The 25549-nt window shown below is 56.8% G+C and overlaps 1 protein-coding gene across 1 annotated transcript; it reads right to left on the bottom strand.

The window, feature by feature from the left end:
• Positions 1–560: 560 nt before the first annotated feature.
• On the bottom strand, positions 561–21664 carry LOC119936225 (mitogen-activated protein kinase kinase kinase 3-like). The gene is made up of 17 exons (XM_038755719.1): positions 21526–21664; positions 14496–14553; positions 11442–11551; positions 9354–9394; positions 8319–8418; positions 7308–7418; positions 6866–6971; positions 6495–6628; positions 6080–6153; positions 5432–5496; positions 5072–5164; positions 3423–3620; positions 3050–3198; positions 2542–2673; positions 2203–2332; positions 1791–1968; positions 561–1453 (listed from the first exon to the last, which is right to left on the bottom strand). Exons 2-17 carry the CDS (start codon positions 14497–14499, stop codon positions 1225–1227), a joined length of 1854 nt encoding a protein of 617 aa, XP_038611647.1. The 5' UTR covers positions 14500–14553; positions 21526–21664; the 3' UTR covers positions 561–1224.
• Positions 21665–25549: the final 3885 nt, after the last annotated feature.

Below are 25549 nucleotides of genomic sequence, written 5' to 3'. Positions count from 1 at the left end.
CTAATTACTTTGTATCTACCCTAGTGCTTAGAACAGTGCTTGGCACATAGTAAGAGCTTAACAAGTACAATCATCATCATTATGATGATGATGATTATTATTATTAAACTGGCCGAGAAGGCCCCGCCCACCATCCTCAAAGGTGAAGCAAACTGAAACCCCTACAAAAACCCTATTCTGTTCTTCCGGCCTCCGTCGTGCGGCGCCTCCTAGTGGTGAGATGTAGGCTCTGCAGCAGGGGGGGATTAACCTCTAACGTGCCCTCTCCCCAACTTTGAGGAGGCTTATAGTGTCTCAGAAGGGGATACTGAAGCACGGATTAGGTATTGAGAGGCTGGGAGTGCCCATCCCAACCACAGGAAAGCAGGAGGGATGGAGGCGAGACACTTGAGGGAAGAGGGGTTAGGTACCTGAACGAAAGGGAAAGGGGTGGAGATCGGTAACTGCCCAAAAGAACTGGTTCTGGCCAGGGGAGGTTGGAGAAGCTTCTCCTATTCATGTCAAGGGGGACCAAGCCCCCCTTCGGAAGGGCCGGCGCAGGGAAGGTCAGCAAACGGGGGCTCGTTACAAAAGGATCTGTTTATTTTACACACAAGGAAGCCGGACCCCGTGGCCACGGCCTCTGGGCTTAGCCAGCCCATGGTCCGTTATTTACAGTCCCGAGAGTTCTGCAGGAAGGCTGCCTCTCCAACCTTCCCGCTGAGGTTCGTAAAGGGGCCATGGCCACAGCCATCCACATGGCCCCACGCTGTATCCTCATGGCCCAGCACTGTGCTCCCGTCAGCTCCTGGCTCCCCTCCATCTATGGGGTCCATTTCTATCATTCCAGGAGTCTGGAAGGGTCAACCCCTAGCCCCAAGGAAAAAGAACCAAGAGAGAGGGGCCTCCCACTGGGAGGGGAGCGCTGAGTCCCACAGAGGCAAGCAGACCCCCCAGACCCTACAGGCAACCCCACCCATTCCACGTCGGCACCCTGTTCCCAGAATCTCAGCCCCATCCCCCAAGCACCCACTCCCAGCTGATCTGGGACTGTATGGTCTCCTTGTGTGGTCTCAGTGGAGATCCTCGGGAATCGGGCTCCTCCTGGCCCCCCGGCCTTCTCCCTCACTCTGAGAACGCCTGGGCTCAGGCAGACTGTCCAGTGCCCCTCTCTGATCCAGAGTGGCCGTGCTAAAGAGCCCATCTTATGGGGTTCGGGGATGGGGTGTCCCTGGGCCCGGGCACCTAAAGCCCCCCACTCACGAAGGGATGAGCCAGCAGTGCCTCAGCCGTGGGCCGGCGCTTCTCCTCCACAAAGATGCGCCTTAGTAGGTCCCGGCAGTGGGCAGAAGCCCCAGGAGGGAGCTGCGGCTCAGTGGGCTGCGTGGCAATCTTGAAAATGGCAGCCATGGCCTCGAACTCAGCCCAGGGAGGCTTCTCTGTCAGCATCTCCACCACCGTGCAGCCCACGCTCCTGGTGGGGGAGGAGGAATGGAGGGAGGGCAGAGAGAGAGAGAGGACAGGGGGCAGATGCTCAGTGTCCAGCCACCCTGATGCTGGGATGCTGCTGTCCCCACCCTCCCCAAAGCTGGCTGCCTAAAGGGGCGGACCCATGTCTAGGATGGTGGGAGGGACAGCTTGGGGAAAGAGGAGGGAGGATCAGGGTTGGGAAAGGGGTTATTTAGGGAGGAGGCGTTTGGAAAGAGGGATTTGAGGGGAATTTGGACAAGTGGGAGGGGGATTTGGAGAAGTGGGAGAGGGATCTGGGGTGGGGAGAAGGGTTAGGGAGATTCCAGCTTCACTGCACTTACCATACGTCCGCCCTTCGGCCATAGCCCTCCCCGCTGATGACTTCGGGGCTCATCCAGTAGGGTGTCCCCGTGACGGACTTCATGGCTGTGCCAGACCTGCAGATGGTCTGGATGCGTTTGCTAGCCCCGAAGTCACCAAGCTTGACATTTCCCGCCGAGTCTCGCAGGACATTGGCCCCTAGGGTGGGGAGAAACAGAAAGGTGACTGGGCTGACAAAGTCCACACGCCCGAGGAGAGATCGGAGGGGGAATCCTCCAGCATCAGCACCAACTGCTGCCCCTGGGGCCTCCTGATTGCTCCTTACTGCAGGCCTTGGCCTACTGCCTCCCAGGCCCTCCCAGGCTCCTTACGGCCCGCCTTGCCCACTCAACTGCCTACCGGCCTCCTCCATCCCTCACTGGGTCCACATACCTTTTATGTCCCGGTGTACAATCATCTTGCTGTGGAGGTAACTGACCCCTTGCAGAATCTGCCGTGTGTACTTGCGTGTCACGTTCTCGGTCAGCGCCCCATACGTCTTCAGTTGGTCCTTTACAGAACCCTGAGAGAAATGGGTGAGGGGCTTGGGTCTCCCTGGGCCTCAGGCTGCCTGTTTACCCTTGTGACCTGCTCCCGGTCCCTGGGACCTCAGCGTTCAGGAGCAGCTGCACTCCTGGAATGGGACCAGCTCCAGGGCTGAAGGGGACGATAGGAGGAGGGATGGCATGTCGGTTTCCAGGTCCCCAGCTTCCCCGTGTCACACTCACTCACCCCGGCCATGTACTCCACAAAGATGGACAGCGTCCGAGTCTCGGGGTCCCGCAGGCAGCCATGGTACTGGACGATGCGGTCATGGCGCAGGGCCATCAGCACTTGGATCTCACAGTCCAGGGCGGCCACCTCCTGTGGCCGGGCAGGGGAGCGGTCAGTGGGCCAGAGCCTGAGCTTCATTCCCCTCCCACTGAGGGAGCTCCCCCCTGCCCCTCAGCCCCACAGCACTTACGTGCATATCAATAATTTATTTCTTTATATTAATGTCTGTCTCCCCTCTAGACTTTAAGTCCATAGTGGGTAGGGAACGAGTTTACCAACTCTATTGTGCTGTACTCTCCCAAGTGCTTAGTACAGTGCTCTGCCCACAGTAAGTGCTTAATAAATACCATTAGTTGACTGACTGATTGAGCTCCCCAGCCCCCACCCCCAGGACCCCAGCACCACCCAGGTTGATCATGGTGGGTGGAAGACCAACCCAACACTGCTCCGTGCCACACCCCCTCACCTTGCTGGTCTCCTGGCTGTCAGGGTCAAAAGGCACCTGCTTGACGGCGAGCTCACGGCCAGTGTCGGCGTCATAGCACAGGTAGACCTCACCGAATGCGCCCCGGCCCAGCAGCCTCCCAAGGCGCCAGTTCACCGGGGCCGGATCCACTGAGGGCGAGGGGGGCCCATGAGGACAGGAAGGGGGCACTGAGCAGGGGCCAAGGGGACGAGAGTGGGGCAGGGGATCCCAAGCTGGGAATCTAGTCCCTCCCTGGCCTGTGGCTGCTACCACCATGCCGGCTGACCCTTTGGGCCTTGGGGGCGTGTCCCAAGGGAGGTACTGGACTAGAATGGGGTGCAGAGGGTGGGGCCGGGGCCCGATGGTCACTCACCAGCTCGGGGCTGGGGCCGGGCCCCAGGAAAGAGACACTGGCCAGTGTCCCAGTGACGCCAGCGTGGAGTCCGGCACTTGTGCAGTTCCAGCCCGCCTCGCTGGCCGTCCCCAGTGTAGCTGTCCGTGCGGCTGGAAGGGAGCAGCTGGAAGCGGCGACGTCCATGGGGGGCGCAGCTCCGAGGGAAGGTACGACGGCCTGAGAGGGGTACATGGGCGTTACGGCTTCCGACGGCGTCTGGCAGGGGCAGCACTCCAACCCCACACCCTGCCCCTCCATCTCTGTCCCCCCTTGACTCTGGCTCTCTTTGCCCCTCTCTGGTAAGAGGGTGGGTGACAAAACGATCTGGATAATACACTGCCTGGAAAATCAAGAATTGACCACACCACCTGCCAAGTGACTGATGGAGAGAGGATAGGGGGCTCGGAGGATCGAGATGAGGGCCCCTCCCATCCCAGATGACTCCCACCAGAAATCCCTGTGCTCTCCCTCCCAGAGCATGGGGTTACTGGCCTCTACCCTCTATGGCGCTGTCAGGCCCACCCTGGGCACGTCGAGAGTGGCCCAATGCCCCCAAGTTGCCATCCACTCTCAATTTTCCAGAGCAGAGTTTTCAACACTGTGGATTATCCAGGGCCCTTTGTTCTGCTCCCCCTCCTCCCTGCAATGATGGAAGTAGAGCGCAGGGATACTGAGAAGGGCAGAAACTCCAGCCCATGTCCTGTGCCTGGGTGAACAGATCTGGGGAAGCAGACTGGGCTCAAGGTTACAGCAAGGTGGGTCAATTTTTTTTAATGGTATTTGTTAAGTGCTTACTATGTGCCAGGCACTGTACTAAACCCTGAGGTAAATACAAGTTAATCAGGTTGGACACAGTTCATGCCCCACATGGAGCTCACAGTCTTAATCCCCATTTTGCAGGTGAGCTAACAGAGATGCAGAGTAGTGAAGTGACTTTCCCAAGGTCACCCATCAGACAAGTGGTGGAGCCAGGATTAGAACCCAAGTCCTTCTGACGCTCATACCCCACGCTCTATCCCAAAGGCAGTGCAGCTTCAGTCCTGCCGATTATTCGCTCTCAAGCCCCTGTGCCTGGTGAAAGTGTTTGTTCTTTCGTCTATTTGTTCTGACAATTTTGACACCTGTCTACATGTTTTGTTTTGTTGACTGTCTCCCCCTTCTAAACTGTGAGTCTGTTGTTGGGTAGGGACTGTCTCTATATGTTGCCGACTTGTACTTCCCAAGCGCCTCACCCTCAACCAGGGGAATAGGGATTGGGTCCCAGGAGTCAGGGCAGTGGAGACATGGCCTGGCCCCGCCACCCTGGGGAGACTGAGGCATGAAGGGACAGTTGTCTAGCCAGGAGACGCGGCCCTTTCCCCAGGATGATCCCCTTGAAGGTGGGGAGCCAATAACTCTATGACTCCCTTTCTACTCTGTAAGCTCATCATGGGCAGGGAATGTGCCTGTTTACTGTTATATTGTACTCACCCAATCACTTAGTACAGTGCTCTGCACATAGTAAGCGCTCAGTAAATACAAATGACTGACTGACTTACCCACTCAATTTTGCTCAGTCAGTCCCAGTGGACACATGAGCCATAGGCCCTGTTCCCTCCCTGCCCGCCCCCTCCCTCCCAGAAGCTCACCATCATTGTCGTCCCTCCGGCTCTGGGAAAGGTGAAACTGGCGGGGAAATGTCCCCCCTCTCCCAAACTGGTCACAGAATGCTGAATCATAGTCTGAGAGGAGGGAAAGTTTAGTCCCCCGTTGTGGGTGTGTACGTACATGCGTTTACACACACATACATACATACATGTACACACACAAGCACAAACAACACAGACACTCATTCTGGATTGCCCCAGATATTCTATCTCCCAAAGGTCCCCGCGACTCTGCCAGGCCCCAAACTGCTGGATCAGACTCTCCCAACTGCCCACCCACCGTGCCCATCCACCCGCTGTCCGCCCACCACCCAGCCAACCATCACATCCGCCGGTCCATACCCAAGGTCTCGGGGCTGTCTGTGTGCCGGCTCCTCCGCGTAACGATGGTTTGGGAAAAGGTCGGGCTGACAGGGAAGACCATCCCTGTCAGCCCGTGGGCTCCCCTTCCTGTGTGCCTCCACCTGCTGACTCCCCCCTGGCCCTAGAACCTGGGGCTGCCCCACTGCCCCCATTTCCCAGCTGCAGAAACAGAGATACAGGGTAGCTTCAGAGGCCCGTATGAATAACCCCAACACAGCTACACAACTGCCAGTTACAGTGCCTTGAGCTGAAGATTGCAAGTTCCTTGAAGGGTCTCCATTTATCTGATGAAGTATCCCCCAGCACCCCCAACTCTCAGCACCTCAGTCCCATGGCCCCAACCATGGTCAGCTTTTGCTGTCTCAAAAACATCTTCCTTGTGGGGGTTTTTCTCTCTCTTCTCTCTCTCTCTCTCTCTTTCTCACAAGCACACACACACACACACACACACACACATGCACACATAGGCAGCCCCCTTTAACTCCCCCTGACACACACAAATAGCCCCCTTTAACAACATTCATACACACGTATGCAGCCCCCTTTAATCACACAAATACACATATAGACAGCCTCCTTTAACTACACTCTGTCCCTCTCTCTCTCTCATGGGTAGCCCCAACTAACCTGTCTGTGGTCATGTCCAGTGAGGAGCAGCTGCCGGACACAGAGTTGTCAGTGCTGAGATATGGCTCCATCAGCTGAGGGTGGGGAAAGGGGAACAGGGGGTGGAGGAGGAACGGTGAGATAAACTGCGTGTCTAGATTCAGCATGGCTTCTCCCTTGCCCCTCCCTGCCACCAAGCAGACAGGGCAGCCTCATGGACCAAACAGCCCAGTGGGCCAAGGAAACCTGCAGCCTGGGCAACCCCTCCCCTTGGGAATCCCAGGGGTGGCTCTGACAGGATGGAAGCACCAGGCCCTGAGGTGCCTCCTGTGGGGTACTGGGCTCATTTTTCTCACTTTGTGTATCATATGTCAGAGGGATGTTGGGGTGCAGTCCTGATAGGGGCTCCCCAGGGTCTAGGCCGGTGGTCACTCACACTGGGGTCCACGGCCTCCGGGATGAACTCGCCCTCGCTATGCAGGCTGGTGTAGGAGCCCTGGCGGGCAATCTGCTGCTGCTCCTCTGGCACGCTGCCCGGTGGTGGGGAGCTGCGCCCCGAGTGCAGGGAGCCTGCAGCGGGGGCGGGCAGGGGAGAGGGGAGATAGAGTGTCCTGAACCCCCAATTCTGGCAGCCCCTCCTGTCCCCAGTGTGGCCCAGGACCTCAGCAGGTAACTCTGTGTGTGTGTGTGTGTGTATGTCTGTGTGTGTCTGTGTGTGTCTGTGTGTGTGTGTGCGCACAAGAGCGCACACATGTGCATGTACATGTATGTCCTTTCATGCACATGTATCCTGCAAGGAGGACTCACCTGTGGAGGACTTTCGCACCCTCTGCACACTGGGGTCTAGGCACCCCAGGATGTCCCCTGTAGACTTGGACAGGCGTAGGTCCGGCTGCCTGTTAGGCTGCAGGAGCTGCAGACCCAGGGGGAGCCAGTGAGTGGGGCAGGGACTGAGACGGGCCAGGGGCATGGGAGGCACTGAAGGGGCAGATGGCTGGCACGTCCAAACCATCTCCCCTTCCAGTCCCAACGTGCTCCCCAGCACCTTCAGAGCCCAGAAGGACCCCTGCCCCTCACTACTTTCTAACTACCAGTGCCCCCACCGGAGTGCCCACTGCCCCGCACCATCCCCAGCCCTCATCTATTGTCCCCTCCTCACTTCTCCCACCTACCAGTGCCCCCCCCAAAGAGTGCCCACTGCTACCCACCACCTCTAGTCCTCCTCCTAAGTGCCCCACACCAAACTCACATTGGCCGTGGGCACTGTCACCAGCACACGGAGGCTCCTGGTGATTGGGTTCAGGTCCAGAACCTGCAGGGCTCGGTCTAGGTCCTCTTGGCAGGCCAGTGGGAGCAGGACCTGTGGAGGTGGTGGGGATGCTAGGATCAGATCACAGCATGGGAGGGGGTGCAGAGGAGCCAGGATAACTGAAGGCTCAGGTGGCAGGGGAGGGGATGGGAATAGCCTCAACTCCTCCCCTGACCCTCCCCCAGCCAGGTACCCACCAGGGAAGAGGAGGGACCTGCCTAGTTCCTGCTGATTAGCCCTAATGTCTAGCATCCGGTTGGGCGGTAAAGGCAAAGTGAGACCCACGCTGGGAAATCTTTCACCCATTTGGCTGGGCCCCAGTTGGGGACAGTGCCGATTACCCCTGGCCCACTCCATGCCAGGTGCCTAGGGATGTAATGCTGACCACCGGCCCCTGGCCAAAGGGCAGTCAGTGTGGGGAGTTAGTGACCCCCTCTTCCTCCATAGGGGGAACCTGGGGTAGAAGCCAGGTGTCTCCATGGCATCCATATGAGGGGAGGTGTTCCAATTCTGGGCCCCCAACCCTGTCTGGACTACCTGGGGTGGGTCTAACTGGTCCCTCTGAGGCCTTGGGAATTTCATTGTGAGCCCACACTGTGTCCACGGCCCCAGCCATGCCCTTCAAGCTGTGGAACCCAAGGGCAAGACCCAGGTTGGGCAAGGGAAAAGGCTGGGGGTGACAGCTGGGCCTAGAGCTGGGGGCTGGGGCTAGGGACCTTGGCTAGGGGTGAGGGCTGAGTCTTGGGGCTGGGGGAGAGGAAACAGCGAAGGAAAAGTGCCCGGGAGGAGGGTTCTGGGCAGTGGAAGAGGCGGCCCACAGGAAGCCGTGCCTGCCCAACCAAGGGTGAGGGGAGAGGTGTGGGTGGTGCAGGAGGTCAGCCTGAGCTGTGGGGACCCACACGGGTGGCTGGGATGGGGATGGGGGAAGGGGGCTCAGAGCCTCTCCAGGACCTCGTTGCTGAGATAGTGCAGGTCCACGGCCCGCCCGAAGGCATCCTGTGCTTTTTGCCACAGCTCCCGAAACTTGATGGGTCTTGGGAACTGGATGATCCTGCAAACAGAGTGGCCCCAGTGTCCAGTCACCCATGGGCTAGACAGCCCCAACACCCAGTCATACAAGGGCCAGACAGCCCCAGCTCTCAGGCACCCATGGGCCAGACAGCCCAAGTGCCCTATCACCCACAGGATGGACAGCTCCGGTGCCCAGTCACCCATGGACTGGACAGTCCCATTGTCCTACCATTCAAAGTGTGTATGGAGGCAGATGAATGGACTGTGACTGCAAGGACAATAGGGAAGTCTGTCAGGGGGCTCTTCAGGGGCCTAAATCTCCCCAGGTGAGAATGATCATCACAGTAGGGTCCAGATGCCCCTCCCCAATATGGCTGAGTGTTTATGTGCCAAGCATTGTACTAAACTCTGGGATAGATACAAAATCATTAGGTCAGACTCAGTCCCTCATGGGGTTTACAGTCTAAGTAAGAGGGAGAAGGGACAGTGAATTTCCATTTTAGAGGTGCGGAAACTGAGGCACCCTGAAGAAAAGTGCCTAATGGTTTAGGCGTGGGCCTGAGAGTCAGAAGAACTAATCTCGGTTCCGCCACTTGTCTGCTGTGTGATCTGGGGTAAGTCACTTAACTTCTCTGTGCCTCAGTTACCTCCTCTGTAAAATGGGACTGTGAGCCCCAATGGATTGAGTCCACCTGGATTAGGTTGAATCTACCCCAGTGCTTAATACAGTTTCTGGTGCTTAGTAGAGATCCTGGCACACAGTGAGTACATGACAAATACCACCCCCACACACAAACAGAAAAAAAAAGTGGCAGAGCTGGGATTAGAGATTAGGTTTACTGTTTTCCCAATCGGTGCTTTTTCAAGTAGGCCACGCTGCTTCCCAGAAAGGCCTTCCTCTCGGGCTCCTCCCACCCTCCAATCCGCCCCGCCCCGGCCGTCCCCCTCCTCCAGCCCCGGGACGAACTCACCCACCTCTTTTCAGCTTCGAATTCGAACTTGATCCGGGCGCTTCTCTGGAAGAAACCGGCGGCTGGTCAGACCCCGAAGGCCCCTCCCCAGCCCCTGACTCTATGGGTCGGGGGCCCCGCCTGGCATCGCGGGGAGGGGTCTCCTGAGTCCGGTCCAGAGCCCTGGGTCCGTTACTTGAGGTTTCCCGACCCTTCCGGCTTCCTGGGCCGCACCTTTTCCAAGACTGGTCAGGAGGACAGTCACCTCCCGGGACCAGCCGACCCCCGGCACGCCGGGAAACCCCAGATAATATCCGTGACCCCAACACCCTCATCTCGGTCCTGCCCGTTCAACTAAGAATCTGCGGGGATCTCTAAACCGCCCCGCCACTTTTGACTCCCCCCATCCCCCAGCGCTCAGTACAGTGTTTGGCACATAGTAAGCGCTTAACAAATACTATTATTATTATTATTATTCTCAGGCCTCTCTGCCCGCAGGGCCCCTCTCTCCCCCTCACAGATTTCTCTGCTCCCCTCCCAGCTCCCCGCCCCTCCCCCGCAGTAATCTCGGGCTGTTTCCTTTCCGATAACTCTCTGTTCTCACTTCCTGCCTGCTTCTCCTCACCCCAGGAATGTGCCCAGGCTCGGAGCCGAAGGTTGAGGCTGGATCAGACCTCACTGCCCCCATCCCCCGAGAGAGGAAATTGGGATCAGCAGGAGGGGAGACATTGCACAGGGCGAATGGGGTAGAGACACCCTGTTTGGGGCCTGTCCATATGCTCTTGGATCTGGTGGGAGGCCCAGGGGAAATGATACTGGAATCCAGCCCAGACCCCGTTGCAGGAGGGGACAAAATGGCTTCTCCACCACAGCTGGAACCTGAGGGCACAGGCCCCAAGGCCCCCTCATCTGGGACCGGGACACAGTTGTCTAACCCATCCCCCAACCCAATCCCATTCCCCAGCCACTACCCCAGTTCCAGGGCCCTACTCTAGCACATCCTGCCCCAGACCACCTCCTTCAGGCAGCCTTCCCTGACTCACACCACCTCCCCCCCACCCTATGGCACCCTGGACCATGCCCCTCCCCTTGGCTCCCACCCACCAGTAGTGTGTCTGTTGGGGATTGCCCGTGCGTCTGAACCATCTCCTCCATGAGACAGGCAGCTTGGTGAAGGCAATGACCATGACTGCTCTGTGACCCTGTCCCCACAATATGTGGTTGGGCCTTCCCAGTTCCCCTGTGGCCTCGAGATAGGTTTGGAAAAGGACAGACAGACAGGTGGAGAGTCCACTTCACACTAATCGTCTTCTCATGGAACCTTGCTGATAGCTTTCAGCCAGCCGGCCCATGGCCAGCAGGTTGGCCTTCTGAGACAGTCTCACACGTTCGATGGTCTAGTTTTGGTGGGGAGTGGGGGAAGAGGTTGTGATGGTTAAAAAACAAACCAAACCGCCTTCTTTTCAGGCTGGCAATATCTAGTACTAATTGACACCATAATTACTATTATTAGTGGTAACTTTCTTGCCTGCCTCCACTCTCTTCTGAGCCAGAGTCCAGGACACAAACACAGCCCACACTTGACTAACCAATGTGTGGATTATCCGTGCATGGGTGTCTTTACCCCAGGGCCTGGGAGGAGGGGAGGGGGAGAGTTGTGCTCCTCCTGTGTGTAGCTGTGAAAAAAGTATGCATATGACAGGAAGGGTGGCTCAATCCACACAGATAATTATCAATTATTTGATCATTATATTATCAGTTATCTGCGGTCTCCCTGGACCCTTCATCACCATCGCTGGGATTTGCCAGGCACTTTCACCTCCGTTAAGTCATTCTGTTTTCCTAGTACCCCTGAGAGGGAGGCAGAGGCAGGGATTTATTATTCTTCGTTCAGGAGGTCACTGAGGCCCAGAGAAGTTCAGCGATTTGCCCAAGGCCACACAGCGGGTTAGGGCTAAGCTGGGACTAGAACTGGGGTCTCTCAACTCTCTCTCCTCCTCTCAGCTCAGATAACTGGGCTGCGGCTGTTTCCAGCAAGTCCCCCCACTTCCCATCCATCCTCTCAGGGAGGGGTTGATTTGTGTGTATGGTGGGGGGGGGCATTTGGACTCACTTGCTTGAGGGCAGGGAAGTGGTGTTTGTTGCGACCACTGTCCAGGAGACCACCGCACTTGCCCAAGGCTGCCAGGTCCTTCATGATTGAGTTCAGTGCTTCTTCCTCATCTGCAGGGGGAGGCAGGGCGGGAGAGGGGTCAGGGGTCTGGCTCCCCCTAGAAGGCCCCCCTTCCGACTCCCCTGGCAGGGAACGGGGACTTGGATGGGATGAGGGGGAAAGGTGGGGAAAGGGGTAAGGAGGTTAGTTGGAAGAGGTAGTTTTTTCTACATGGGTGGGGCAGAGGTAGGGAGGGGATGGGAGGGTTGAGTCATTCATTCATTCATTCAGTCGTATTTATTGAGCGTATACTGTGTGCAGAACACTGTAGTAAGTGCTCAAATAAATAGACACATTTCCTGCCCACAACAGGCTTCCAGGCCTACGGCACCGATGTACATATCTGTAATTTATTTATTTATATTAATTTTTGTGTCCCCTCCCTCTAGACTATAAGCTTGTTGTGGGCAGGGAATGTGTGTTTATTGTGTTGTACTCTCCCAAGCGCTTAGTACAGTGCTCCAGGAAGCGCTCAATAAATACGATTGATAGAATGAATCAATGGATGAATGGGGGGGGCGAGTCCCTAGGGGTGTGAGGGTGTGGGGGAGGGCAGGAACCACATCTCCTCCTCCTCTTCCTCCACCTCCTCCCTCTGCCCCTCCCCCAGTGCCGGCTGGGTGTCCCAGGCCAAGCCGAGTCCGGACACAGTGCTCCAGTCTGGACCCTGCAGGGAGGTGGACAAGTTCAGCGCTTAGTACAGTGCCTGGCACATAGTTAGTGCTTAACAAATGCCATTCTTATTATTATTCACACAGAAGGAAATTTTCCAGTCCTGAGTTGAGCCCCGCGGTCCCGGGGGAAGGGGAAACCCCCGGACAGCCGAGGACCACTTCCAGGGTCAGCGGGCCGAGGTCCGCCGTCCCCGCCCCCCACCCTCCCTCGCTCCCAACCCGAAGGGGCGAGGGGCGAGACAGCGAGGCAGGCGGCTGACGGCAGCTGACGTCGTGTCCAGAAAGTTTCCAGAGGGAAAGAAGTGGTAATGATAATAGTAATGATGGACTTTGTTAAGCACTTACTATGTGTCAGGCACTGTTGAGGTAGATACAAGATAATCGGGTTGGACATAATCCCTGTCCCACGTGGGGCTCACAGTCTCAATCCCCATTTTATTTTATTTTGTTAATTGTTTGGTTTTGTTCTCTGTCTCCCCCTTCTAGACTGTGAGCCCACCGTTGGGTAGGGACTGTCTCTATATGTTGCCGACTTGTACTTCCCAAGCGCTTAGTACAGCGCTCTGCGCACAGTAAGCGCTCAATAAATACGATTGATTGACTGATTTTACAAATGAGGGAACAGAGGCATGGAGAAGCGAAGCGACTTGCCCAAGAGATGCAGTGCCCCCTACTTCACCCCAATGCCTCCCGTCCAGCTCCTCTCGCCCACAGCCTCACGCTCCCCCAGCGGACCCTCAGACGAGAGGTGGAGAGGTCAGCTGTACCCCTCCGGCCCCGGCCCCCGCCCCTCTCTGTTCCCGTTCCGCATTAACAGTTCGGCCAGTCCGGGCGCGGGGCCAGCGCGGGGCCCTCGCTGTCACCTTCGACGGGTGCGGCGGAGGAGAGCGAAGGGCACAAGACAGGAGAGGGGAAAAGGGGAGGCCGCAGGTCTTTTAGTTCAATATACCCCAGCAAGGGCGGTTTGAAAGGGATGGGAGAGGCCATGCCATCCAGCTCCCTGGCTCTGAACAATGATACCTTAAGCCCTTCTGCTGTCCAGAGCCCCCACTGGGGCAGGACTGTCTGTTGGACTCTCCGGGCACACCCAGCCACCCACTCCTGCCGCCCGACCGTGCCCCTGACGCTCAGAACGAGATCCCCCCACTCCCCGACCGCCTCCTGCTCTCCTGGTTTGTCCCTGCCGGTCCTCGGCACTTGTGTAAGTGCGTCCATTTTAGTTACTCTGATTTCACTGCTTGGAAATCTTTGTAAGCCCGCACGTCTGTCTCCCCGTTACACTCGGAGCTCCTGGTGGGCTGCGAACGGCTCTAGGGCTTCGGCTGTAACTTTCCGGGCGGTCGATGCAGTGCACTGCATCCAGGAGGCGCTCGGTACCGTGCACTGCCACCAGGGGGCGCTAGGCATCGTGAGCTGTACCCTGCGGGAGCTCGGTACCATACGCTGGGCCTCGGGGGCGCTCATCACGTCCTATTGCTGCTGCTGCTCCTCCTCCTCCTTCTCCTCCTCTTCCCCCTGCTCCTCCTCCCCGCCCCAAAGCCTTGGCCGGACTCCCAGCTGCACAGACCGGCCTCCAACGCTCGTCCACCCCGCAGCACAGCGCCCCGCCCCGCCCCTCCTGGACGCCTCGAGCACTCGCTCTTCCAGGGAGCCTTCCCTGAACCCTGCCTTCCTCCCTGAGCCTCCCGGAACCCCATTCCAGGCCTGGCCTGGCGGGGCTCTGGAGGGCGGACCCAAGGGCCTCGCACGGACAGATCCGGGAACACGGCCCCACGTGCCCCCGCCGGGCTCCCCCTCGCCCCTCTGCCCCGCGAGGGGGGCCATCCCGGAGACAGTTGGTCTCCGCAGTGTCAACAAGGGCCAAAAGAGGAAACCCGACCGTAAACATCTTACGAAATGGCCGGGATTTTGGGGGCGGGGGGAGAGGGCAACGGGGGCCGTGAAGGCGGGGGGAAGGGGACACCCGGGTTGGGGAAGAGAAGGGAGGGGAAGCAGGGATGGGTAGTGCGGGGTCGGAATGACAGATTCCAGGAGTCCCGCCCCCCTTGCCCACCCCAGTGACGCTCACGGCCAGCTGCCTGGGCCAATTCTCTGGGGCTCCGGCCCCCTCGCCCCCCATCGACAAGGACCCCCCACCAAGGCTCCGCTTTCATAGAGGGGGGAAAAAAGCCTAGTTTCATGGATACACACCCTTTCTCGCGGATTCCCCACTCCCCCTCACCCACCATGGGAGGTAAGAGATCAATAATCAAAAACAGAAATGGCCATGCGGCCCCCTTACCCATGGTGCCACCGTTATCCAGGCCGGGTCTCCTGGCTTCTGAAGGTCAGTGTCCACCCTGAAATCACAGGCAGCGAGACGTGAGGGTCGGGTGGGTCCTATCACTTAGGACCCAGAGATCTATTCCCCTCCCTGAGCAGCCAATGTCAGACCGTGGGGGGCTGGGGGAGGGACTCAGTTAATCAGTGGTACTTATTGAGCTTTTACTGTGTGCAGAACATTGGACTGAGTGCCTGGGAAAGTGCCGTGCAACAGAATTGGTTGACAGGATCCATGACCACAAGGAGCTTACAGTCTAGAGGGGGACATAGATAATGAAATTAATTAATTCATTCATTCAATCATATTTTTTGAGCACTTACTGTATGCAAAGCACTGTACTAAGTGCTTGGGAGGGTATACTATCACAGTCACGTGCCTGCCCACAACGAGGTCACAATCTAGAGAGAAGCAGTGTGACTTAGTGGAAAGAGCACAGGCTTGGGAGTCAGAGGTCGTGGGTTCTATTCCGACTCTGCCACTTAGCTGTGTGACTTTGGGCAGGTCACTTAACTTCTCTGTGCCTCAGTTACCACATCTGTAAAATGGGGATGAAGCCTGTGAGCCCCAAGTGGGACAATGTGATTACCATGTATCTACCCCAGTGCTTTGAATGGTGCTTGGCACATAGTAAGCACTTAACAAATGCCATTAGTAGTAGTAGTAGTAGTATTAGATAGAGGAAATGGCAGAGTATAAGGATATCAATCAATCAATGGTAACTGTTGAGCATTTACCAAGTGCAGGGCGAGTACAGCACAACAGAACTAGCAGACACGTTTGATAGGAGGGAAGGGAAGGAGGAGTGGCAACCCATCCTCCAGCTTCCTTGGGATGTCTTTTCTGGCTCTGCCGGGCCAGCTCCACCACTCCGGCCCTCCAGTCTGCCCTCATCCCCGCCCCCATTCCCGCCTCCTCCCCATCCATCCCCCTGTCCCGCCCTCCGGGCCCACAGCCCGCACTGTTGTGGAGCGTTGCTACGCTGAAGTTCCAGCAAACAGTGGGGCCTCCTCGGCTCAGAGCTGGCAGCTGGACCGGGCCGCCCACCCACTGGGGTTCACCGGCTGCGGGGGAGGGAAGGCGTGGCCTCTGTGCACCCGGCTATCCCACGGGACCCGGAGCAGGAGGAGATCCAGAGGCTGCCAGAGACCCACAGAGACTCCAAGACAGAGACTGTGTTGGACACGGACAGAGTAACAGAGAAGGGAACAAAGACAGAAATGGACACTGACAGGGATGCAGAGGTGGACACAGGAACAGAGATGGATACGGACATAATCAGGGTCACAGACAGAGATGGATGCAGAGATGGAGATGGATACAGAGGGGCCACAGAGACATAAGCATGAAGACCTAGGTTCTAGACCCAGCTCTGCCATTTGTCTGCTGTTTGACCTTAGTCAAATCTCTTAACTTATCTATGCCTGTTACCTCATCTCCACGATGAGAATTAAGACTGTGAGCCTCATGTGGGACATGGACTGTGTCCAACTTGATTACCTTGTAACTACCACAGTAGTTAGTATAGTGCCTGGCACATAGTAAGTGCTTAACAAATACCATTAAATACATTTTTAAAAAAGACGAGAGATGGGCACAGAGGCCTAGACTCAGAGACCTAGGCACAGAGACGTAAATGGGCACAGGGATTTTAGTGTAGAGATAGAGATGGACATAGACCTAGGGGCAGACAGAAATGGGCAAGCAGCGTGGCTCAGTGGAAAGAGCCCAGGCTTCGGAGTCAGAGGTCATGGGTTCAAATCCCAGCTCCACCACTTGTCAGCTGTGTGACTTTGCGCAAGTCACTTCACTTCTCTGGGCCTCAGTTCCCTCATCTGTAAAATGGAGATTAAGACTGTGAGGGCCACGTGGGACAACCTGATCACCTTGTAAACTCCGCAGCGCTTACAGCAGTGCTTTGCACATAGTAAGCGCTTAATAAATGTCATTATTATCTTTTAGACTGTGAGCCCACCTTTTAGACTGTGAGCCCACTGTTGGGTAGGGACTGTCTCTATATGTTGCCAATTTGTACTTCCCAAGCGCTTAGTACAGTGCTGTGCACATAGTAAGCGCTCAATAAATACGATTGATGATGATGATGGGCACACAGAGACCTAGGCGCAAAAGCAAGGATGGGGGAGGGGGAGAGAGATATGGGAGAGGGGGGCAAGAGAGAAAGCGAGAGACACACCTTGGCTGACCACTAGGAGCGTAGGGAGCTCGAGGGCGCCCCCTTCCGGCCCTGAGATAGGCCGGGTCAAGGGGCACCGTTGGAGGCGTGGGCCATGGAGGGGGCTATCCCCGCTGGCCCAAGGCCAAAGGATGGCAGCGCTTAGTACAGTGCTCTGCACACAGTAAGCGCTCAATAAATACGATTGATTGATTGATTGAGGAACTGGAACCTGGCCTGGAGAATGATGTCACCCCACCGGACACCCCAACTCCCACTCCGCGGCTCCCCGGTCCAGGGGTCGCCTAGTACCCCCCGGGATGGGGAATTTGGCCACAAGGTATAAAACGTCATAGTGGCCCCCAGGACCCCGGCCCAGGCTGGACCATATTAGCCCTGCGGGAGTGGGAGGGATGGAGGATGGAACAAAGACTCAGATAGGGACGAGCACATCCTTGTGCACACACACAAATGGTTAAGACTGTGTAAAGGAGCTGGGGAAGGGATAAATAATAATCTGCAGTCTCCAATCTGAGGCCTCGAGACTGGTAGCCCCCCAAGCGCAGAGATGGAGTCTCCGCTTCCCTCTGTTCCCCCCCCCCCCCCCATGAATTAGGGAATTAAAGGGACAAGAGCCCCAGCGCTCTAATAACAGCAACTGTCTGGGCATGCCTGGCACTAGGCATCCTGATCTTGAGGCCAGAGGAAGGGAGTGGAAGGTAGCTGAATCCTCAGCCTCCAAAGCTGACAGAGAACAGAGACTGCTGAACTGAGCTGCCCAAGGCCTAGTCCAGTTCACCTGTTCAGGACCGGTGGTCTTGGCCTGCCTCTCCAGCCCCCAGAGGAAGTGGCCTGGGCTTCTTGGGGGGGAGGGTGGCCTGAGGGCCACAGGGCAGCTCTTCAGATGGAAAACTCTCAGGGTCATCGGAGGGTACCCCAGGATTCCCAAGATAACAGAGGGACTCGCTCCATCTGGTTTTCTGAAATCTGGCCAGTCAGCCCATCTGACTCTCGATTATCTGCAGCATGACACAGGGCTGGGGCATGTGCTGGAAAATTGAAACCCACAGTCCAAACACACCTCCTTTTACCAAGCTGCATCCTTCAGAGCTTCTGACAAGGAGCTGTGGGAGCTCCTTGTCAGAAGCTCTGGGGTTTGGTTTGAGTTTCTGCTCTTATTTCCTTCCTCCCAACTCACTCTATCCACGCCGTGTGTGTGTGTGTGTGTCAGGGCAGGGGGGATTGCTTACCAACAGGGATGAGACAAGACTGGAGGCAGGTGGGAGAAGGATAAGCCACTCCCCAACAACCACTAGTGCATGGTCTAGTGGAAAGACCCCAGATCTGGGAGTCAGAGGATGTGGGTTCTAATCCTGATTCTGCCACATTTCTGCTGTGTGACCTTGGACAAATCGCTTCACTTCTCTGTGCCTCAGTTACCTCATCTGTAAAATGGGGATTAAGACTGTGAGCTCCATGCGGGACAGGGACTGTGTCCAACGTGACTACCTTTTATCTACCCCACTGCTTGGAACAGTGTTTGGCACATAGTAAGTGCTTAACAAATACCATCATTGTTATTATTACTACAGATGCTACAGGGGTGAGGAGTGTCCAGCCTGTCCAAGTGTCTCTGGTCATGAAGGCTCTGGTCAGGTGAAGTCCTTGGGGAGAGGACAGAGGGGAGCCAGAAGATAGGTGTGACTCGTGCTACTGCTGCTGCTGTGTGGTGGTCAAGAAAGCCAGGAGCTAAAGGAGGTACCGAGTCCATCCCATCCTCCCGTGCCGAGCTGGGATTCCAGAGGGGGACTGGGGACTCCCCAACAATGGGGCTGTGCCTGCTTTCTCCCAGGGATCCCCAGTGCCTAACTAGGACTCAAGTCAAACTTGGAAAAAACTGGAGAAGCAGTGTGGCCTTGCAGAGAGAGCATGGGCCTGGAAGTCAGAGGTCCTGTGTTCTAATCCCGACTCTGCCAAATGCTTGCCCTGTGTGACGTTGGGCCAGTCACTTAACATCTCCCTGCAATAGTTCTAGACTGTGAGTCCCATGAGGGACCGGGATTTTGTCTAACCTTAATTCATTTGTACTTACCCCAGTGTTTGACTCATAGTAAGCAGTTAGCAAATACCATTTTAAAACAAACAAAAAAACTCATCTCCCTCCAATCTCTCCTGCACTTTTAACCCTCTGGATCCCTGCTCTCAGGGAGTTACTGGTTTAAGTTGCGCTGCTCCTTGTCATGGTGACTCCCTGGTGGTGGGGGCTAGGGGGATGAGATCCCCACCCCGCAGAAACCCCCGGGCTGGGCTTGAGCCTTTCCTGGCTCTGGTGCTTCCCAGTACAAACTAGGATGACACTGTCCCTGGCCCGGCTGCCTGAGGGGGTCACTGCAGGCCGCGAGGCCAGATGTTCAGAAGAGACGGCCAGATGCTTCGCCAAGGCCCCGCCCAGGCCCCCCTCCACCACTGCATGTTGGGAGGTGCCAGGAGACTCACTGCTGGAAGGAATCCTGCAAGTTCATCTGGGTCATCCCTCTGCCTTGGGACAGATCAGCCAGCCCCTTCCCTCACTCTGAGCTCTGCAGAGGACCGAGGCTCCCCAGATGTCACTGTTCAGCTAGGGCTGACAGCGAAACTCCTCATAACCAGAGTAGGGGAAGGAGGGCAGACTGAGTGGAGAAGGGGGTGAGGTTGGAGTTGGGGGGTATAGAGCAGAGGTCGGGGGGCGGGGGCTGAATGGAATGGCTACCGTTTTCCCAGAAACTGTGGAATTTTCCTTGGAGGAAAACCATACCACTGGGCCCTGCTCAGTTGCAGAAGTGGCTCACGGCTCTGGCCAGCCTTTCTGAGCCCTTAGCTACAAGTGGGGTCCAATGACTGGGAACTGTATGCTCTGGTATGGGTCTGTGTGGGTCCTCCCCTTTAAAACCCTATTGAAGGCACATTTTCTCCAAGAGGTCTTCCCTGACTAAACCCTCCTATCTTCTTCTCCCACTCCCTTCTCTGTCACCCTGACTTGCTCCCTTTATTCATCCCCTCTCCCAGCCCCATAGCTATGTCCATATCTGTAATTTATAGATTTATATTAACATCTGTCTCCCCCTCTGGACTGTAAATTCACTGTGGGCAGGGAATATGTCTGTTTATTGTTCTATTGTACCCTCAAAAGTGCTTAGTACAGGGCTCTGCACATAGAAAGCGCTCAATTAATGCGATTGAATGGATTGAATTAGTTTCTGGTGCAGGCCCTGGTGTGGCACACACCTCAGAACTCGCGCCCAATCCGGCCTTGGTCCGTGGCTGTGGCTATGCTGGACACAGGCTCTGTGCCCGTCCTGGGCTGCAAAACCAGGAGCTGGTGGGATTGTGGAAGGGGGACCAGTTGGGAGGGCGGGGACTGGAGGGTCCATAAGGAGGGTGGAGCCGCTTCCCTAGTGCCAACCCCAGCCTCACTGCATCCTGGCTCATCCCAGCCCTGACCTGCTCAGTACCAGGCCCAGAGCCCCAGACCCCTGGCTCAGACAAGTGTGTTTATGTGGGCAAACACGCACACACATGCAACCCACTTAGTGGCCTTGTATCACGCTCAGCGGCAGCAGCTCAGCCCACCCCCGCTGATGCCCCTGGTCCTCTGGGCTCCCGAGCTTAAGGGTCCTCCTGCTCACACCCACACACACTCCTGCACATGTACACATGTGCTCACTGCATCCACATGTACTCCCTCATAAGTACATGTGGGCCACACATTCCCATAGGCACCCTGCGCAGTAACGTTTACATCACATGTTTGTACCAAGTTTTGGGCCGATCCAGCTGTGGGGGCAAGGCCAACGTTTCCAGCTCCAGTTGTTTGGGCTGGACTCCCCCGATCTCTGACCGTATCCTGGAGCTTTGGAGAAGGGCTGGAAACACCCCAACTTGGGTATTCTGTCCCCTTCCAACAGCTGACACCCTTGGGCTGCACAGGGCTACACTCACCCTCATCTTTGACACCCATCTAAGGCCCCACCAGGACCAGCCCCGAACCCCATCCCCCGGTCCCCCCCACCCCCTCTCCAGGCCCTGGTAGCTGCCATTCGACTCTTCACCTGTTCTCCCCAGGGCCTGGGCCAGTCCTTCGCCAAAGGCAGGGTGCTGGACTCGATGAGCATCTGAAACCTATGCTTCACTCCCCTAACTCGAGCTAGTAGGGACCTACGGAGCCGGGTTTTACGGATCACTTCTAATCTCAAGAGGAAATGCGCTCTCGGCCTCAATCCAGTAGGCACATCCCTCTTCCCTGAGACCCCCACCCGCCTCCTTCCTGCCAGGAGAGAGTGAAAGTGGCGGCGGCGACGACGGGCGAGGGCGGGGAAGAGAGAAGGAGCCCCCCAGCCCCCGGACTGGCCCACCCCGGTTTGTCAAACTGGGTTCCCGGCCTGTCGGGGGTGTGTGTGTCCGGAATTGGGGGGAAGACCCCGAACCCCCCCTTGACTGTGAGCTCATTGTGGGCAGGAATGTGTCTGTTTACTGTTATACTGTACTCTCCCAAACGCTCAGTACAGTGCTCTGCACACAGTAAGCGCTCAATAAACTCGATTGAATGAACCGCCAGGACTGTTCCCCAGCGGAGGGCGGCGGCCCCCTCCCCCGCAGATAGTTCTGCTCCCCCCCCCCCCCCGATAAAGGAATCTCATTGCATCCCGCACACAGACTCCAGCAGGAAACCGGTCCAGCCCGGCGGGCGGGGCGACCCTGGAGAGCGGGGGTGGGGGGCTGTCCCCCGGGGAGGGGGCTGGGGAGGGCCCACCCCCGCAGGCCACTCACTCACTCACTCACCTCGGGGTACGGGGATGGTTGCTCTTACGCAGGCGGCCGCTCCATCTCGGGCTCCGCCGTCCGGTCCTGCCCGGTCCGGCCCGTTCCGGTGGGGTCCGGGGGTGCGGGCCCCCACGACCCTCTCCAAGCCTCGGGCCCCCCCGGGCTCCGCAGTCCTGCAAGCCCCGGCTCGACTCCCTCCGTCGGACAACAGGACCGGGCGGGGTGGGCGGGAGGGTCCCGGGGGACCCCGTGTCCGAGTCCAGAGGGCCGGCCGAGAGCCCGCGCCCGGGGCCCCCTCTCCCGCTCCTCTCCCCCCTCTCCCCCTCCTCTCCCCCTCCTCTCCCCGTCGAGCTCCGATTTCTGCAACTCCGGAGTGGGGCGGCCGCTGGGGGGCGCCAGGTGCGGGGTGCGAAGCACGAGGCGCGGGGTGACCGCTGGGGGGCGCGAGGCGCGGGGTGCGAGGCGCGGGTGGACCGCGCCGTCCCGTCCGTCCGTCCGTCCCCCCGCGGGGCGTCCAAAGGTTCCCCAGCTGGAGCCTCCGGCCCAGCCGCCAAGCCCCGAACCTCGGGCCCCAGACCGCAGGAAGCTCTGACGTCAAAGGGGAAACCCGACCAATCAACAGCAGCGGGGGCCCCCGGCGGGGCTCCCCGCCCCTTCCCCTCCAGATCCGCCCACCCCGAGACCCCCCTCCCCTTCTCCCTCCCTGTCCAGCAGCGGCCAGCCAGGTGCCGAGGGTTAGCCCTGGAACCCCCTCTGTCATCAGATAGCCCCTCTCCCCCGCTCCCACTCTGTGCCAAACCCTGGGGAGTGGGGCGGGGGTCTCGGAAACCGTTCTGTCGGGGACTCAGTACCCCAGTTCCACCACGCCGCCCAGATACAGGTCTCCAGGCCCCAGTGAAGAAATCGGGGGGCGCGGTGGGGGGGGGGGGTCAGTCAGCCCTGGAGGATGGGAGTGAAGGGCAGTCCTGGATGTTGAGGGCGGTGAAGGAGGAATAGAGGGGCAGGGGCCATCATCGACCACCGCCCTTTCCCACTCGCTGGAGCTGCCGGCCTGATCAGCGAGGGGGTGGTGAGGCAAGAGGAGGGGGTCTTGGATGCGGGAGCTTTGTTTTGGGGAGGGAGGGATCCCCGGCGAAGGCCGAGCAGGACAGAGAGTGAGCCTCCTTGCGGCCAGGGCCGGTGGGCAGAGGGAGCGGCAGCCGGACCCCCGCCCCCCCTCCACGGAAGGGGAGGGCCCCCAGCCCGCCTTCGGCTGTGGCCCTTGGGTAGATCATCATCATCATCATCAATCGTATTTATTGAGCGCTTACTATGTGCAGAGCACTGTACTAAGCGCTTGGGAAGTACAAATTGGCAACACATAGAGACAGGCCCTACCCAACAGTGGGCTCACAGTCTAAAAGGGGATCGGAGCGGGCCCGGTTGGGCGTGGGAGGGGCGGGCTCAATCTGGAACTCAATCTGGAGTTAAGAGCCCTGGCACCTTCGGAAAGGGGCCGCCAGCCAGGCCAAACCCAGTCACACACACGCACGCACACACATGCAAGATCTAATGCACGTACGCACATGCAGCCTTCCTTATGCGCGTTCACACTCTCGTCATGTCCCTTGGCCGGAGCAAGGGCCGGTGGAACAGAAGAGGATGGAAGAGACCCAAGACGAGGCTCAAGACATGGGAGCTCCGTTGTCTCCGTGGGAACAGACTGTTTCTCTGTCCTGAGGGACTGCCCACGTCCACACATGCAACCCCTCCCTCCAGGTCACGTATTCACATGTGTACGTATACACCCACTCACATGCAACGGAAGTTTTAATAATTACGGCACTTGTTAGGTGCTTACTAAGTGCCAAACACTGTCCTAAATCCCGGGGTAAATTCAAGTTAATCAGGTTGGACACAGTTCCTGTCCCACATGGGGCTCACACTTTTAATCCACGTTTTACAGACGAGGTAACTGAGGCCCAGGGAAGTGAAGTGACTTGCCTAATGTCCCACGGCAGACGAGTTGGCGGAGCCAGAATTAGAACTCAGATCCTTCAGACTCCCAGGCCCGTGTTCTATCCACTAAGGCTCGCTGCTTCTCTATGCTGTTTTGTGCTTCCGCTGTGAATGGGGCTTCAGCAGAGACTGGGGGTAGGGCGGGTGTGGGGAGAAAGGGTCTTTGGACTATATGGAAGTAGGGCACTGGGGCGAGGGAGGCTGCAGGTTAGAAATTGACGAGAGAGAGAGAGAGAGAGAGAGAGAGAGAGAGAGAGAGAGTTTCTGTAAATTAGCCTTCAGAGAACCCCAAATCCAGAAATGGGAAATTCAGTAGTAGTAATAATAATAGTGATATTTTGTTTACTGCTTACTATGTGCCAGGCTTTGTACTAAACACTGGGATAAATACAAATAAATCCCAGTAAATAAATACAAATAAATACAAACAAATAAATACAAATAAATAAATCCAACAAATAAATCGGGTTGGACACAGTCCCTGTCTCACACGGAGCTCACAGTCTTAATCCTTATTTTACTGATGAGGTAACTGAGGCACAGAGAAGTGAAGCGACTTGTCCAAGGTCACACAGTGGACAAGGTGGAGCCGGGATTAGAACCCATGTCAGTCAGTCAATGAGTCATATTTATTGAGGGCTTACTCTGTGCAGAGCACTGTACTAAGCGCCTGGGAGAGTACAACACATCAATATAACATACATTCCCTGCCCACAGCGAGTTCTCAGTATAGGGGTTGAGACAGACATTAATATTAATAAATAAATTACGGACATGTATGTAAGTGCTGTGGGGCTAGGAGGGGGGATAAATAAAGGGAGCACATCAGTGACACAGAGCCCGTTGTTGGGTAGGGACCGTCTCTATATGTTGCCAACTTGTACTTCCCAAGCGCTTAGTACAGTGCTCTGCACACAGTAAGCTCTCAATAAATACGACTGAATGAATGAGAAGAGGAAAGGAGGGCTTAGTCAGGGAAGGCCTCTTGAAGGAGATGGGCCGTCAATAAGGCTTTGAAGAGGGGAAGTAATTGTCTGTCAGTTAACAGGAGGGTGGTCTTTCTGATTACCAGGCCGATGCTCCATCCATGGACTCCTGCTGCTGCTCAGTGTAGGAATGGATGTGTGGATGTTTGGGGGAGCAGGAGCTGTGACTGCTGGCTCAGATCTCCCGACCCCGGGGCTCGGCGGGGGCGGGAGGGCCTCCCTCCTCCCGCCGCCCCGCTCCCCCGAGAACCGGGGCGGAATCCCCCACTGATGACGATGACAACGTTGGCGACGTTCCCACCTTGGAGTCACTCGGACGCGCGGCACCCGCTGGGTGCCAACCCCGAATCCCGGTTTCTGCGCTTCGCTCATGCCACCTGTTGGCCGATGGAGACAACTTACTCATTCTTTCATTAACAATAATAATTATTATTATTATTATTATTATGGTATTTGTTAAGCGCTTACTTTGTACCGAGCACTGCTCCAAGCGCTGTGGTAGATACAAGGTAATCAGGTTGACCTACGTGGGGCTCCCAGTCTTAATCCCCATTTTACAGATGAGATAACTGAGGCACAGAGAAGTTAAGTGGCTTGCCCAAGGTCACACAGCAGACAAATGGCTGAGCCGGGATTAGAGCCCACGCCCTCTGACTCCTAAACCCGTGCTCTTTCCACTGAGCCACGCTGCTACTCCGAATCACTCTGCTTCCATTCATTCATTGTCTTATTTATTGAGCATTTACTGTGTACAAAGCTAAGCGTTTGGGAGAGTACTGTAAACAGATACATTCCCTGCCCACAACAAGCTTACAGTCTAGTACAATTTACACTTCTCCAGACCCGTGGAAAAGCATTGGTTCCAGAGGGAATCGGAAAGATCCTCCTTATTCTTATGGTATTTGTTAAGGACTTATTATAGGCTAGGTACTGTACCAAACGCTGGGTAGATAATAATAATAATAATAATGGCATTTATTAAGCGCTTACTATGTACAAAGCACTGTTCTAAGCGCTGGGGAGATTACAAGGTGATCAGGTTGTCCCACGGAGGGCTC

Source organism: Tachyglossus aculeatus, chromosome 13 (assembly GCF_015852505.1).
Source record: "Tachyglossus aculeatus isolate mTacAcu1 chromosome 13, mTacAcu1.pri, whole genome shotgun sequence".
Classification (NCBI taxonomy): Eukaryota; Metazoa; Chordata; class Mammalia; order Monotremata; family Tachyglossidae; genus Tachyglossus; species Tachyglossus aculeatus.
The sequence above is the reverse complement of the archived record's forward strand: the minus strand, read 5'-3'. Positions and strand labels throughout refer to the sequence as shown.